The sequence below is a fragment of the Diadema antillarum genome, unplaced genomic scaffold (genome assembly GCF_040938485.1).
Source record: "Diadema antillarum isolate AM-2024a unplaced genomic scaffold, OU_Dant_1.0 seq00001558_RagTag, whole genome shotgun sequence".
NCBI classification, from domain to species: Eukaryota; Metazoa; Echinodermata; class Echinoidea; order Diadematoida; family Diadematidae; genus Diadema; species Diadema antillarum.
The window spans coordinates 439,286-454,040 of record NW_027272284.1 but is presented as its reverse complement, the minus strand read 5'-3'; the positions used below and the strand labels follow the sequence as shown (position 1 = coordinate 454,040).

At 36.6% G+C, this 14,755-nt stretch overlaps 1 protein-coding gene across 1 annotated transcript; it reads left to right on the top strand.

Annotated features, from left to right (window-relative positions):
• The first annotated feature begins 662 nt into the window (after positions 1-662).
• LOC139710741 (retinol dehydrogenase 11-like) lies at positions 663-14,366 on the top strand. The gene is made up of 5 exons (XM_071622657.1): positions 663-876; positions 11,111-11,353; positions 11,970-12,176; positions 12,974-13,157; positions 14,150-14,366. The coding sequence occupies exons 1-5, from the start codon at positions 663-665 to the stop codon at positions 14,364-14,366; spliced, it is 1,065 nt and encodes a 354-aa protein (XP_071478758.1).
• The last annotated feature ends 389 nt before the right edge of the window (positions 14,367-14,755 follow it).

Here is a 14,755-nt window from a genome sequence, read left to right as displayed (position 1 = left end):
CTATAGGCTCGGCAGTCGACGAAACGTATAGAATCATATTCAGCTTGATGGTGGCTGTATGTATATACTGGCGTCTGATGATGGCGTCTTTACTCAATGGACCCTATCAAAAGCTATTATGCTCCTCTCTTGAGTATAACATGAACATGATACACTTCATACGATTTGTCCCCATTGTCTGAGTACCGACAATACACCACAGACCAAAGTCCAATTGGGGAGGGCATTTCATGAAGCGTTTTGTCAGACATATTTTTTTTCCCGACAAACTGATAGAAGCAAATGAAATCCTTGAATCTGATTGGCTATAAGAGAGGGGGAAAAAAAAAACCCGACAAGACGCTTCATGAAAGGCCCTCCAGAACCTATTTCAATTGAACAGACGTAAATGAATACTCAATCTTAAAAATGAAATTGCTACTCACTTTTCAACTTTTCAACTCGCACTTGTAGAGGTCCAGGGAAAATGTGGCTAAAACACGACAAAGTTTAAAAGCTGAAGTAAGCTTATATAATCAGTAAGGTATTTTCTGCTTGATGGTTGCACTTCTAAACGCCTTGTGCGAAGGTTTACAGTCGAACGGCAATTTCATCATTAATAACCGGCAATATATCATAATAGATTAAGTCAAACAGCGAGCGGATTGGTGCGGGTGATCGTGATGGAATTTGTTAGAGCAGTGTTCGTGTTTTGCAAAGATCTACTCCAACAGGAGGCCGAGTGGTTCCAGGCCGCCTCTCTCCCGGTGAAAATCGCTGTGAGTGGCGCTGGAGTTTTGGCTGCCACCTACGGGGTGTGGTATGCGTGGTTCTTTGGCGGCACACGACGTGTAAAGAGCAGTGTTCGTTTGGATGGCAAGACAGTTATCATTACTGGTAAATCGAATTTTATCTTATTTATAAGCAAATAAACAACGAACAAGACTGAAACAACAAGACTACTTCTTATAGGGAAAAGACTTTATACCTGACGAGACGATCGGTGACGAGACTAACATAACAACGAGAGGAAAATACAACAGAGAAAATGATCTTCAGATGTTTAACGAAAAGACAAGGAAAATAGAGCAGCGATTAAAGGGTTCATTTCCAAATCGTGACAAATATACTTATCGTAGTTTTTTACCTCTTTGCTCAATATTGTGCTGCAATTAACGCCGCTCTTCATAGAGATTTGCGAGTACTATGTGAAATATGTGAAAAAAACCCCAAACGTTTCTTTTCTTTCTTTGTCTAAAATAGATCTAACACGCAAGTTTCGGAACCAAACTCTTCATACCCGGAATGAGCTTAAAACTCTTACCCTTACTGTATATTCGGGCAATAATGGCGATAATAAAGGCGTCAGAGGAGATTCTAAGAGCGAGTGACAGAACTGTTAATTAAGGCTTTAATCGTGTTTATATAGGCCAATCCGATTCTGAGTCACCATTATACAATAGGATTGTAATAGAGGAAACTTCAATCTCCTTTTAAAAGAGTGTATAGAAGGAGCATTATATATATATATATATATATATATATATATATACATATATATATATATATATATATATATATATATATATATAAATATACCGGGTGTCCCAAAAAAAGCGGAACGGTGGATTTTCAGTATCTTGCGGTCTAAAAGTTATATATCTTTTGACATCATTAGAAAGAGCATCTTCCGCAGAAGACTATGATACCAAAATCATCAAATTTGGTTCAGTACTTTTTATTCTACGCCAATTTCTGAAAATGCAGTCATTGCCAAATTTCGCCGGATTTTTGCGACTTATGAGATAATAATTAAAGTGCACTACGCGATCCATACTGTGAATATTGTGTAAGCTCGGTGATCCGTGTCAACAAAAGATACAGCTTTCACATTGGGAAACCCGTGTGTGTGTGTGTCTGTGTGTGTGTGTGTGTGTGCGCGCGCGCTCCCAATATGAAAGCGTTATCTTTTGTTGACATGGATCAACGAGCTTACACAATTCACCGTATGGAACGCGTGTCGCACCCAAATTATTATCTCATAAGTCGCAAAAAATTGAATATGACTGCATTTACAAAAATTGGCGTAGAATAAAAAGTGCTGAACCAAATTTAATGATTTTGGTATCATGGTCTTCTGCGGAAGATGCTCTTTCTAATAATGTCAAAAAATGTATCACTTTTAGAACCCAAGGTACTGAAAATCCACCGTTCCGCTTTTTTTGGGACACCCGGTATATATATATCATGATTCAGAAAATTCCAGTAATTTGGACTAGTAGGCCTTAAAATAAGTGTGTTCTTCCCGTAGCTAAAATCGTTCGAAGAAGTGGTAAGTGAAATTCATTTGAGCGGCTATAGTGGGATAGTTATGGAGTGATTGATTTTGAGGAAGATAGAATCAAACATAAAGGAGAGTAAATTATTCTTATATGCTCCACATAAATTGTTAGAAGTTAGATAAAAACAACTCAATAATTTTTGATAAGTTATTACACTGCAAAAAGTCCGGTGTTAAATAGTGAACACCGAGCTGGTGTTAAATTTTCGGTGCTCATTTATGGTGTTAAATTAACAACTCCGGGTGTCATTTCCAAATTTTAAACTGTTTTTTTTTAAAGAGTTTCTTAGTAACTGCACTTTTTGATGATTTTTAATTTAAACAAGACGATCAAGAATTTTACATTAAAATACTAGATTTTTGAAAAAATGTGAAAATAAATTTACACCAAAGTAACACCAGCTGGTGTGGTCTCTTATTGAAGCTGGACGGGTGTTAAACCATTGATATTAACACCAACAAATATCAAATCAACACCATGTGGTGTCATTTTTGAATTAACACCAGTACAGTGTCAAAATAACACCAGGTACGGTGTCAAATTAACACCACGAAGTGTCAGGTGAACACTTTTCAACACCATCACAGTGCATTTTCAACACCTGTGGGTGTGGTCCTTTATTGAAGTTTGATCGGTGTTAGATTTAACACCCGTGGTGTTAAATCTAACACCGATGTTTTTACAGTGTTGAAGCAAGCAATAAATGTGTTCAGCCGTGAGACTGACCGTTCGCAAGGAGACTGCAAAATACAAGCTTTGCTTTTATGTCTCCTCCTTTACAACAATTTGAATTTTAAGAAAGCCGCAGTATTAATTGTCAATTCATTGATTATGTGATATAATTTATGTAAGTATTTTCTGATGTTGGAAACGAAATGAAAAGAAATTGACACATATATGAGAGAGTAACAAATGATGCTGAGGGCTTTCTTTTGCAGTAGCAACACTCTTTAGATGAGTATTCTCTATTCTAATGAGTACTGCCCCAAGCTACGATTCTATAATTAAGGTATTAAGGCAATATCAACGAGGAGTATGACGTAAGTAATAATTTTTTAGGGATATGAAATTTCAGTCTGTTCATGACGCCTATATTACCCGAAATGGTTTTACAAAATTTCCCAAGAAAGTTTCAATGTAATACAGATTCCAAGAAATTTAAGATATGTATTCTTTCTAAATTAAAATCTCTGAACTCAAAATGTCAACAGTATCAATGTAAAGCATATGACTCTCTTTCTTTTTTTGACATTCAATGATAGCTAATTAGCTATATATATGACCCAATTAATCACTTTTTAATGGAAACATCGATATCGTTATGGGCGAAAATACATGGTTGTCATCGGCAAAACATATGAAAGAAAGTTCTTCAGATACGGAAGAAAAACCGTTGATTGATAACAACGGCCCTAAAAAGACTTCCCTCTAGAACGCCACACTTAAAGGCATAATTTACCATTTTCCAGATGAAACAAAAAGCCAGCATTAGTGCCTCAAAATATAGTTCTAAAACGTGAAATATGGATAGAAACAATATCCAATGTAAAAACTTGAATCAGAATAATCATAATCGATGTTACGTGTTGTTAAATGTACAAAATGTGAACAATAGTTTTTATAAAATGTTTTCAGACTAAACCGTCTACATAGTTACGGTTTATTGAGAAAAGTAGTGATATCTCCTTATACTTTAGGCTGCATTGCAATTTTTTTTTATGGTAGGATGAACCACTCATGCTCCAAGGCTTTCCCGCTTATTCCTTATGCAATAACTTATAGAGTAAAATATAATGTTTCATTGTATCGAAGGCCATTGAGAAGTCCAAGAAAATACTTATTAAATGAGAGTGGTTGCATAACAGTATCTCTCTAAAAAAAAATCGAGTGAAAATATTCACTCCTAAAAGAGTGAATACAAAAAGGAGTGAATTTAGAGTGGAATTGGAGTGAATTTTGAGTGAAAATGTTCATTTTCACTCATTTTGGAGTGACCTCAGGGATCACTCGAAAATTTTGGAGGGATCCCTGACGTCACTCTAAATAGTCTAAAACGAGTGAAAATGAACATTTTCTCTCAAAATCCACTCCAATTTCACTCTAAGTCTAAATTCACTCTCTTTTTTGTTATCACTCTTTTAGGAGTGAATATTTTCACTCGTTTTTTTTTTAGAGAGTAAGTTGTATGAACCATTTTGTCAATAAGAATAAAAAGTGCATGGGTAATACTATATGTCTTTCTCGAAAACTAAAGTGGAATTGTAAATATTTTGCGCAGACTATAAAAAAATAACTCTAATGTCATTTTTATTTCTAAAAGTTTGGACAGTGAAGACGATAAGGAAAACGGGCGGTAAATCATCATACTTTTTTAACATCCAATTTGTTGCCCTTCTTAGATATTTGAAAAACTTTAGTTCATCAGGAAACACATCATTATAAATTGACAAATTGAAAATATGAGCAAGAGGATCTGCAACCGAGGGTATAAACCTTTGAGAATAAAATTATCTATCCTATCATGAATATACCGAACTTCGTTTATCTTCTGCAGGGGATACAATATCAGTAATCTCATATTTGTTGGGGTTAAAAATGGAATTGAGGTTAATCTTGCCTGATAATTCAGTAAATTTTTGTTTTGTAGCCGGGGTGCCTTGAGCAAAGCGTTTTATTTTTGTTCAAAATAAGAATTAAAACTTGCAATATCATATAGGGTCATTAATTATTTCATTATTCAGCTTTATTTCTCCAATCTCTGTTTTCTCTTAATTATCATTTTTTTACGCTTTAAAACTTTCCAAGTATTTTGATTTCAAACTTATATCTCGCTAACTGCTGAGAATGATACTTTTTCCTTTTGATTTTGAAATAAGTGGCCGAAAGGATGAAGACAAAAGTGTTTCTAGAAACTGGCCTGAGAAATTACCATTTCCGGATTTCAGCAAATCAATAACATAATCGCCAAATGTAAAACAATCCTTATTTCGAAAAATTAGTTGTTTTTTGCCAAATCTGAAGATAAAGCAATAAGTGTGCAATATTTGAGTTGGGTGCGGTCTGTAAATAATACTTTTACTACAACATTCCTATACTCACTTTGATACAAATTTATGAAAAGGGGATTCAACGGTGTTACACAGTAGACAAAATGTCATCGTGAACGATACATTATAATTTAAAAGTACTTGATACGTATAATGGAACACCGCCACCACAAACTCTTCATTTCATTTCATTTCATTTCATTTCATTTTTTTTTTTAATTTCATTTCCGGCCAAAGCATATAATAAGACAATTTCATATAAACAAATTAAGTACAATGTAACTTTTACATTTCCATATGAAATTTAGATACACGTCATTTGTTTACATGAATCAATAAACATACTCTTGTCAGGTCTACTGACATAAATATCGTTACCCTCAATTGCAAAAGAAATTTCAGTATACTGCCCTACTTTGGCAAAAGGAAGCAAGTGGCATACCTTCCGAATTTGAGTTATAGATGTTTTCATAATTCACGTAATGCGCTCTTCTTCCAGCCCAAATTTCATGCAGAGACACTCATCCTACTAAGAGATATGTTAGATAAGACATCATGATAGTCCATTGACGTCAGTGTAAATGACAGGCACATTTTGCTCTTTTATGAGAAATGTCACTTTTGTCACTTGCTTCCTTTTGCCAAAGTAAGGCAGTATAGTAGAAGTTAACTAAGTTACACTCAACATGCTCAGTCCAGCCACAGAGAATGACTGACTTGTATCAGATTCAAAATGCTGTTCCTTATGTTTAAATGCAACAGAGAAACTATGATATATCTTTGCATTGATTAGCGGTTATGTAATTACATGACGTGTTCAGAATTCAATCATTAGGCCTACTAAAATCATAGGGCAATTCGTTTGCTGATGAAATTTAGATTATCGGCATCCTTATTGTCATAAGGAGTTGTTCGTGTAATAATAAATGGTACTCCATCAACTGTGTCAAATTCTGATGTTATATGGCCAAGTAATTCCAACAAGTCATTATTTTCCACGGAATGAAAATGCATGCGCATTCGAGAAATCAGCTTTCGCAGTATTATTAATGTGATTATCTAAAATAGGAATCTGCGTTACCAGCAGAACTGTAGTCATCGGTAGTGAGGGAGTGCATAATATGAGAAAATATCAAACCAGTAGACCCTGCAGGGTGTATATAGACGGGATGTGACGACGTGAATGTGTACGGGAACAATCTAGGCACATGAATATAGATGGCGTCTGACATGCTGATGAATACGGAATGTGAAAAAAAAAGTACGGGAACAGTCGAGGCACATGAATGAGCGGCGTCGAAATCGGGATGAATAGAGGATCACTGCAAAGAAAGGGGAGCTTTGAATAGAAAAATGTAGCAGGGTGGGTTTGACGATCAAGATCAGCTACGGCGAGGGAGAAAAGAAAGCACTGAACACACACAACAGATGAATGAGGGGACAAAGCGTATCTCGGTGGGGTTCCAAAATAAATGCCAAGCACATACCTATGCACAAAAATGTTTGGCGGAGAATAATGGAAAGAAGAGGAAGGAATGCACATTTTACAGACAGCACTGCCCTACTGACTGATGCAACGAAGCCAAGGACCCGCCTCAGAAAAAATGTATATAAGCATTGGCGTACAACAAAGACGAGCTGAGCAGTTCCTGCCGATGCCGAGCCATGCAACTCTTCCAGAAAACCAGTTCATTTGATTGCACAATTACCTTTGCTGCTTTGTACAAAATAAAAAGCCAGTGAAGATGAGACGGACCTATTTTACCTATGTATATTTATCTTTAAAGGTACTTTTTACCATTGGGAACACGTAGTAATTTCGAAAATGTTAAGATATACATTTCATGCATATGTGGTAGGTCAGTTGTATCACAAAACATCCAACCATGAAATTATTTCGTAATAAAGTCTAAAACATAAGGAAATACCACTATTTTTCTCAATAAACCGTAACTGTACAGGTTTAGTCTAGAAGCATTTTTATTGTAACTATTGTTCACATTTTGTATATGTAACAATACTCTGTAAAATCAAGCTTACTGATTCAAATTTTCACATTGGTTGTTTCAATCCCTAACTCACATTCTAAAACTATTTTGAAGCACTAAGCCTGGGCTTTGTTTCATCTGCAAATGGTAAATTTTGTCTTTAAAGTATCCTATTTAAAAGAAAAAATGTTGACAATATTCGCAGTGTATTTCACGTGTGTGAGAGAGAGAAAAAATATCACTAAGAGAATAAATCACGACTATTAGTTTTGTAAAACAAACTATCAGATTACCCAATATTGGAAGTCCAACAAATGAAAAGAAATGTAAAGACATTTGAGAGAAGGAAAAGAGAAAACGAGGAAGTGGAAGAGGAGGAAGAAGAAAACCCATCAGAAGACATGTTTCGTATTACCAAACACACACAGTAAAAACATCGGTGTTAGATTTAACACCACTGGTGTTAAATCTAACACCGATCAAACTTCAATAAAGGATCACACCCACAGGTGTTAAAAATGCACTGTGATGGTGTTGAAAAGTGTTCACCTGACACTTCGTGGTGTTAATTTGACACTGTACCTGGTGTTATTTTGACACTGTACTGGTGTTAATTAAAAAATGACACCACATGGTGTTGATTTGATATTTGTTGGTGTTAATATCAATGGTTTAACACCCGTCCAGCTTCAATAAGAGACCACACCAGCTGGTGTCACTTTGGTGTAAATTCATTTTCACATTTTTTCAAAAATCTAGTATTTCAATGTAAAATTCTTGATCGTCTTGTTTAAATTAAAAATCAACAAGAAGTGCAGTTACTAAGAAACTCTTAAAAAAACAGTTTAAAATTTGGAAATGACACCTGGAGGTGTTAATTTAACACCATAAATGAGCACCGAAAATTTAACACCAGCTCGGTGTTCACTATTTAACACCGGACTTTTTGCAGTGCAATATCATAGCGCGTGGCTGTGACGAACCAACAGTGCACCAAGCGGCGCAAACAATTAGGTGATTGCAATTAGTGGCTGCTAGAAATACTCAAATTTCCTCGAACCCCTTATTGAATTCATAACGCGAAAATAACACTAATGAAAGCTCGGAGGCATGAAGCCTTTCGTAGTCATATTCTGCTTTTATATACCTTTATATTCTTTCTGACATTATTTGCTCTCAGCCAATCAGATGCAAGGATTTCAGTAGCCGATATGACAGTTTGTCGAAAAAAATGTCTGACAAAACTCTTCATGAAATGCTCCCCAAAACATAACCACTACGTCACGCGCAGCGAAGCTCACATACCCTAACTTTGCAAAAGAAAGACCAAGGGTGGGAAGATATAGTTTTTGTTGACATGGTGGAATCAAATCTTAACATTTCGCGAGACAATTACATACCCCTTGAGAAGTATTAAAGAGCATGTTATTGTAACAGGTATCAAGAGTTTCATTGATTGAAATCTCTGTTGTTATGGCTGAGATATCCAAAAACAAAGTAACGCAAAGTGGTCCCAACAAAAGGTGAGTGCCACCTTTTATTAGGACCACTTTCTTCAGCTGGATACCTCATGCACGTTTTGGTTTTTCTCACAACTTGAAAGCAAAGGTCATAGGTCTACAGAAACCTCCAAACCGGCTTAGCTTTTAGTGTATAGGATACCTGACCTTACTATTCACACCATTAAGCTAAAGTGAGAACTATATACATCAGATCAAAATACTTCCAAGTTACCATCACAAGGATAATTCCCGAGAGATGGAAAATCTACTCTTTTTTTTTTGACAGAATTAATACTCTCTAAATAATTTCTATAGTGTGCAAAAAGATGATTGTTAAATTAAGATTCTGAAAATGCAAAAGCTCCCTTGTGTGGTACAGCGTCAACCCATCCAATGATCCAACCCTCTCCCTCCTAAACACATACAGACGTCGATCTTCACACGAGTATATGAAAGAAGCTGTTTATTGCCATGAAAGTTTCCATCACGGTATGTTGCCATTGCAGGATGTCATGGTGAGTTAACATGCAGACATGCAATTTATGTTCAGTCGAGTGGAAAGTGCATTCCAATGTCTTTTGTTCAATATAGATTAGGCCAAATTAAGAAAAAAAAAATCGTTTTTGCCGCCGCATCAAAGAAGTGTTTTATTTTCCTTGTTCTCAACGATAAAAAGACGAAATTTGGCTCAAGCACATACATACAGCCTACATGTAACGTACCGTACTTAAAACGACTGTGAATGTGACTACACGAATAGCGTTGTGCAGTGGATAGGCCATTTTAAAATCCATTGTGTCAACTGAATCCTGGAAAGGCAACAACAACAACAACAACAACAACAACAACAACAACAACAACAACAACAACAACAACAACGACAACAACAAAGTGCCCTCCTCTTCCTTTTTTCTTTGGTTTATTTGGTTTGTTGAGAAACTAGTATTTTTTTTTCTACTTGGCTTTAGTATACTTTAGCAATAAATGAGATGAGGCCACGAGTATTTCGGAAGTTTATTTTTTTTTTTTTGTGGGCGTATCCAAGTAAATTTGAAGAAAAACATAGTAACAAAATTATCATAGAATTTGGAATGTATATAGATATTTGCTCTGCCACATAAACAGTGGTGGATCGGGGTGGGGGTGGGGGAAGGGGTTTAAATCCCTCTTCCCATGGACTGCTAAGTCAAAATTACTTGTTGTGATGTGCCCAGAAAACGCCGTCATAATGTGCTGGGCCACACAGTTTGTTCCTATTATATGTCAGGAAAACATCACCTATCGACGGGGATTCAAGATTGCAGAAAAAATAGTGATAAGTGATGTTGAGGATATCATGATCGACACATAAATCCAAAGCATTTGTGTAACATAGGTCCTTTAATACGAAACAAAGTAAATGTCATGGAATCCATCCGGAGACGCATGAAAAATTATTTATCTAGAATGATTGTATTAGAATATGGAAATACAGCATTTGATTTCACAGACAACTTCTAGAATCATCAGGATTTGCGTTTGATACAAAAACATGCAAAAGAAAAGATATTTCCTGCATATCTTAATGTTCTCTTTCGAGGAATCACACAAAGAACAATTGTTCACGACTGGACACAAGACTAAAAAAGAAGTCACGTAACATTTATATTGAATGTAAATCTAAACAAAATGATTTCATCATAAAAATATCTAGACTAAACATGGTGGAAGTATGGAAGGTGCAGATGCGTTGGTCTAGTGGAATATGCATGTACCAGTATTTGACTTTTTTGACATTTTTACCAGTTGTACTTAATCACTTACCATGCTTACACTCTTTACACTATCGATTCTATGTAGAATGCATCTTATAAGAGGAGTGCCACGTGTAATTAGCTCGAAATGGCAAGGACTGATATTTCTCAAATATCTTTCCGGGATGACAAAATTGTCTGTTTGTAAAGGAACATTTTGGCTTATTTGCCTTTTTTGGGGGGGGCCTAATTGTGGACGTAATTTGCATAATGCCGAGCTCATAGGCATTTTTTTTGCCTATAAGTGTCGAGCTGATGGGCCTTTTTTCCCTAGTTTCGAGCTAGCGGGCTGTCATGACCCATGGGCCTTTTCTCAATGTCTGTAATGTATGTATATAGCTCGTGGGCTGTATGACTCGTGGGTGTCCCTGTTTTATCATGGTCGTATACAGCATGAATAAAATCATTATGAAAAGTTTATAAACATAAGTTGGCAACCACTTTGCTCCCTCCTTCCAGGTGCCAATGCTGGCATCGGACGCGAGACGGCCGTGGACCTAGCCAGCCGAGGGGCGCGGGTTATCATGGCTTGTCGCAACCCGACCAAAGCCCAAGCAGCTCTGGCAGAGGTCCGCCAGAGATCAGGAAGCGACAACGTGGTCTTCAAACAGGTGGACACGTCTGACCTCAAGTCGGTTCGAGCTTTCGCTGATCAGATCTTGAAGGAGGAGGACAGACTCGATATCCTCATCAACAATGCAGGTGATTGAAAAAAAAAATCTTTCTTCGCTTGGCTCATTATATCAGTGTTAAAGTTTAAAACTGCTCTCAAGACATTTCTGTTCAAAAAGTATTATGAATGAGTTTGGTTCTGCATTTATGGTACACATACTGTACACTGCATTTCTTCTTTCTACTTCATCCCTCTCCTTAAAGCGCATAGAGACACCACGGTAGTGATATGCGCTATATAAGCACTGCGTTATATATATATATATATATATATATATATATATATATATATATATATTGACCACAGCATACACATTGGCAGTTTACTGGAAGTCGCAGCCAACTTCATCAACACAACTTTTTATTTGTCTTTTTTTTTTTGTCAAGAACACATTATTTATGATCAAACAAAATTGACATTCAATTAGTTCGATTAAAAAAAAATCCATTTTCAGTCTCTTTAGTCCATTGGTCGAACATCATTCAAACCAGAGCGACTATACTCCTGCAGGCACTTTATTTCATATATGATTGTTGTAATTTGAATTCGTACCGATGGATATACCCATGTCATGACGACATAAACATGTTGAACAATGGAAAGAAATAGAAGCATGATTTAAATTCAAGCATTCATACCATCCAGGTGTCGTCGCAGCAAAGGAAATCTTGACACCGGAAGGCTTTGACATGATCATGTCGACCAACCACGTGGGTCACTTCGTTCTCACCATGACGCTGATGGACCTTCTAAAGAAGAGCGCCCCCAGTCGGATTCTCAACGTCTCGTCACTCTCTCATGCGTGGTACACTGACAAGCCTGGCATGGAATTCAGCAACAAATCTGGCAAAGGTTAGAAACAAACTGATTGAACCAATTAATATTAACCAAAATGTCTGTCATCTTCAAGCGAATTTCTTGTGTCATTACGCATATCCGGGATTTCTGATCCGTGACGTAATGTTATCCAAATTTTTCTGCTGTGAATTTGCTCATTTGGGAGAACCGACAGATTACACTCAGTCCTTTGAAAAGATATTTGAAGTTCACCCTCAACAAATCAAATCTGGATACAACGGAGGCCTATAACGTTTTCGTTTTGTGAAAGAGTAGCAAGAAAAACACACATCAGTCTCAAGATTTGCCCTTAAATTTTCCAACCCTATGCTTCCTCGGAAGAATCTTACTTTGTGACTGAGAAGATTGAAATTATTTGTTTGTTGACATAAAATTTGAGCAGACTTTGTAAGAACAACAAAAAAGCAAACAAACAAAATAGATAATGTAGAATGCTTACGCTGCTAAAATAGGATACTTCTATGCTGCATGACATAAGCATTAAATTAGTTATCATAGAGTCACCTTTTTTTCCTCGATATTATTCTGTTGAACAAATTATACGCAGGAAGAGATGTTTAAAGGAAGCACTTGTTTCATAATAAAAGTAAAGACAAAGAGCTTATAACCCAAGATGGATCTTTCGTAATGACGAATTTAACATCAACCGGCATTGAGAAAGCCATACAGCAAATAGTTGTCCTCCAATCAAGACATTATCCTCAAATCAGCAACATTCAGCTTATAGTATAATAAACCTTTCAACAGATTTTTTTTCTTTGTTCCCTTTCATGACGTGTGCCCCTGCACAGGGTTAGAAGGCCTTCAATTTTACGCGAGGAGCAAACTGGCCAATGTGATCTTTGCCAAAGAGTTAGCCCGCCGCCTAGCGGGCACTGGCGTGACAGCTTACTCGCTGCACCCAGGAGCAATCTTCAGCAGCCTCTGGCGAACCGACGAGGTGTGGCTGCATTACTTCATGCGCCCGCTTTTTTGGTGAGTTTGATGTTGGTACTGGAGTATACTGTTGGTATTAACCCTATTAAGCCCAAGAGAGAGAGAGAGGGAGAGAGAGAGAGGGGGGGGGGGGGGGACATTGTGACCCCACCATGTTTTCATCTGCCACTTGGTGACTTTTCCAATAATCTTCATTGCGACCATTTTGATATATATTTCTTGTTACAATGAGAACCCTTGGATGGGAACCATAAACTGACGATCATGTTTGAACTAGTCAGATTTTGTGCATTTTTCTGATCCAGTTTCATTTGCGTATCATAGTGAATGAAATGGGTTTTAATGGCAATTTGCTCAAGGACCAAAATATAAAGTAATTATGGTTATGAACGGCCATTAAACGGTCTTCTTATCATTTCCTTTATATTTCTTGTGACATAGGCATCAAAGAATAGATTATGATAGAGATAACTGAACAAACAGTATTATCCAAAGACTACCCTTTTATTTTGTTTCAGTTTGAATCTTTTACACAAGTTTTTTTTCCTGTAGTTTCATTCGTTTATCATGTTATACATATGCGAACTCAGAATTCCAACACTGTATTATGGAAATATGAAATGTGATACCTGAAAATGTGCCTATACCAAACAATATAAATCATAGTCACTTGTATTTTCTTTATATTTAATGAATAACACCCGCATGACGATGACCTTGAGAAATTTCCACCATAACAAGTAGTGACGTGTGACTTGCTTTTCTAAAATAAAGATTGGGGTACTTTTCTCCGATTACAGTATTTGATACAGGCTGTATACGTTTTGAAGGACAAAGATGTCAGATTTCATTACATCTTCTTTTAATGAAGTGTTGACTTCTAACAGATGACTTCAAGCTAATGTAAGAGCCGATGACTGATTTTATGAAGATTACGTCAGTAATTCTCTATCTTTATTTGAACCTCTTCTGTCCTAAGTTGTGCTCTTTTACCTGTAGGCTTATACTTTCCATCTCTCAATTTGTCATAGGCTCTGCTTGTTGAATGAGAAGGACGGAGCCCAAACGACAGTATATTGCGCTATCGACGACTCAGTCACACAGCATAACGGTGAATATTTCGCAAACTGTCAGCTGGCGAAGGAGTCTATGCATGAGAAGGCCAATGATGTGGCTCTTACCAAGCAGCTCTGGGATGTAAGCTGCGAAGCGGCTGGCATCGACCCTAATGTACCTCTGGTCCGATGAGGTTTTCTCCTGTCTGACGACTTGTCACCCTTTTTACTGGGCTCCATGCACTTCATCATGTTGTTTGAAGTTTATTTGTTCCTTTTCTCTCTTTCTCTCTCTCTCTCTCTCTCTCACTCTGATGTGAAATCATACGGTTTGTTATCATTGTTTCTACAACAAATAAGATGTCGAGTGATGTCAGTTAGAGGTATTTTGGCCTTAAAGTGACTGACTGAAATACAAAAACCCGAATAAAATAAATAGATAATAATGAAACTCTTAATCCCATGCAAGAACTGTCTTTAGTTCTAGCTTTTCAGTATGCCGAACAAAACACAGATTTTCAAAAAAAAATCTTGTTTGTCCGACTTTGTAAACTTTTGTTTAACCAAGAAATTTCATCTTCT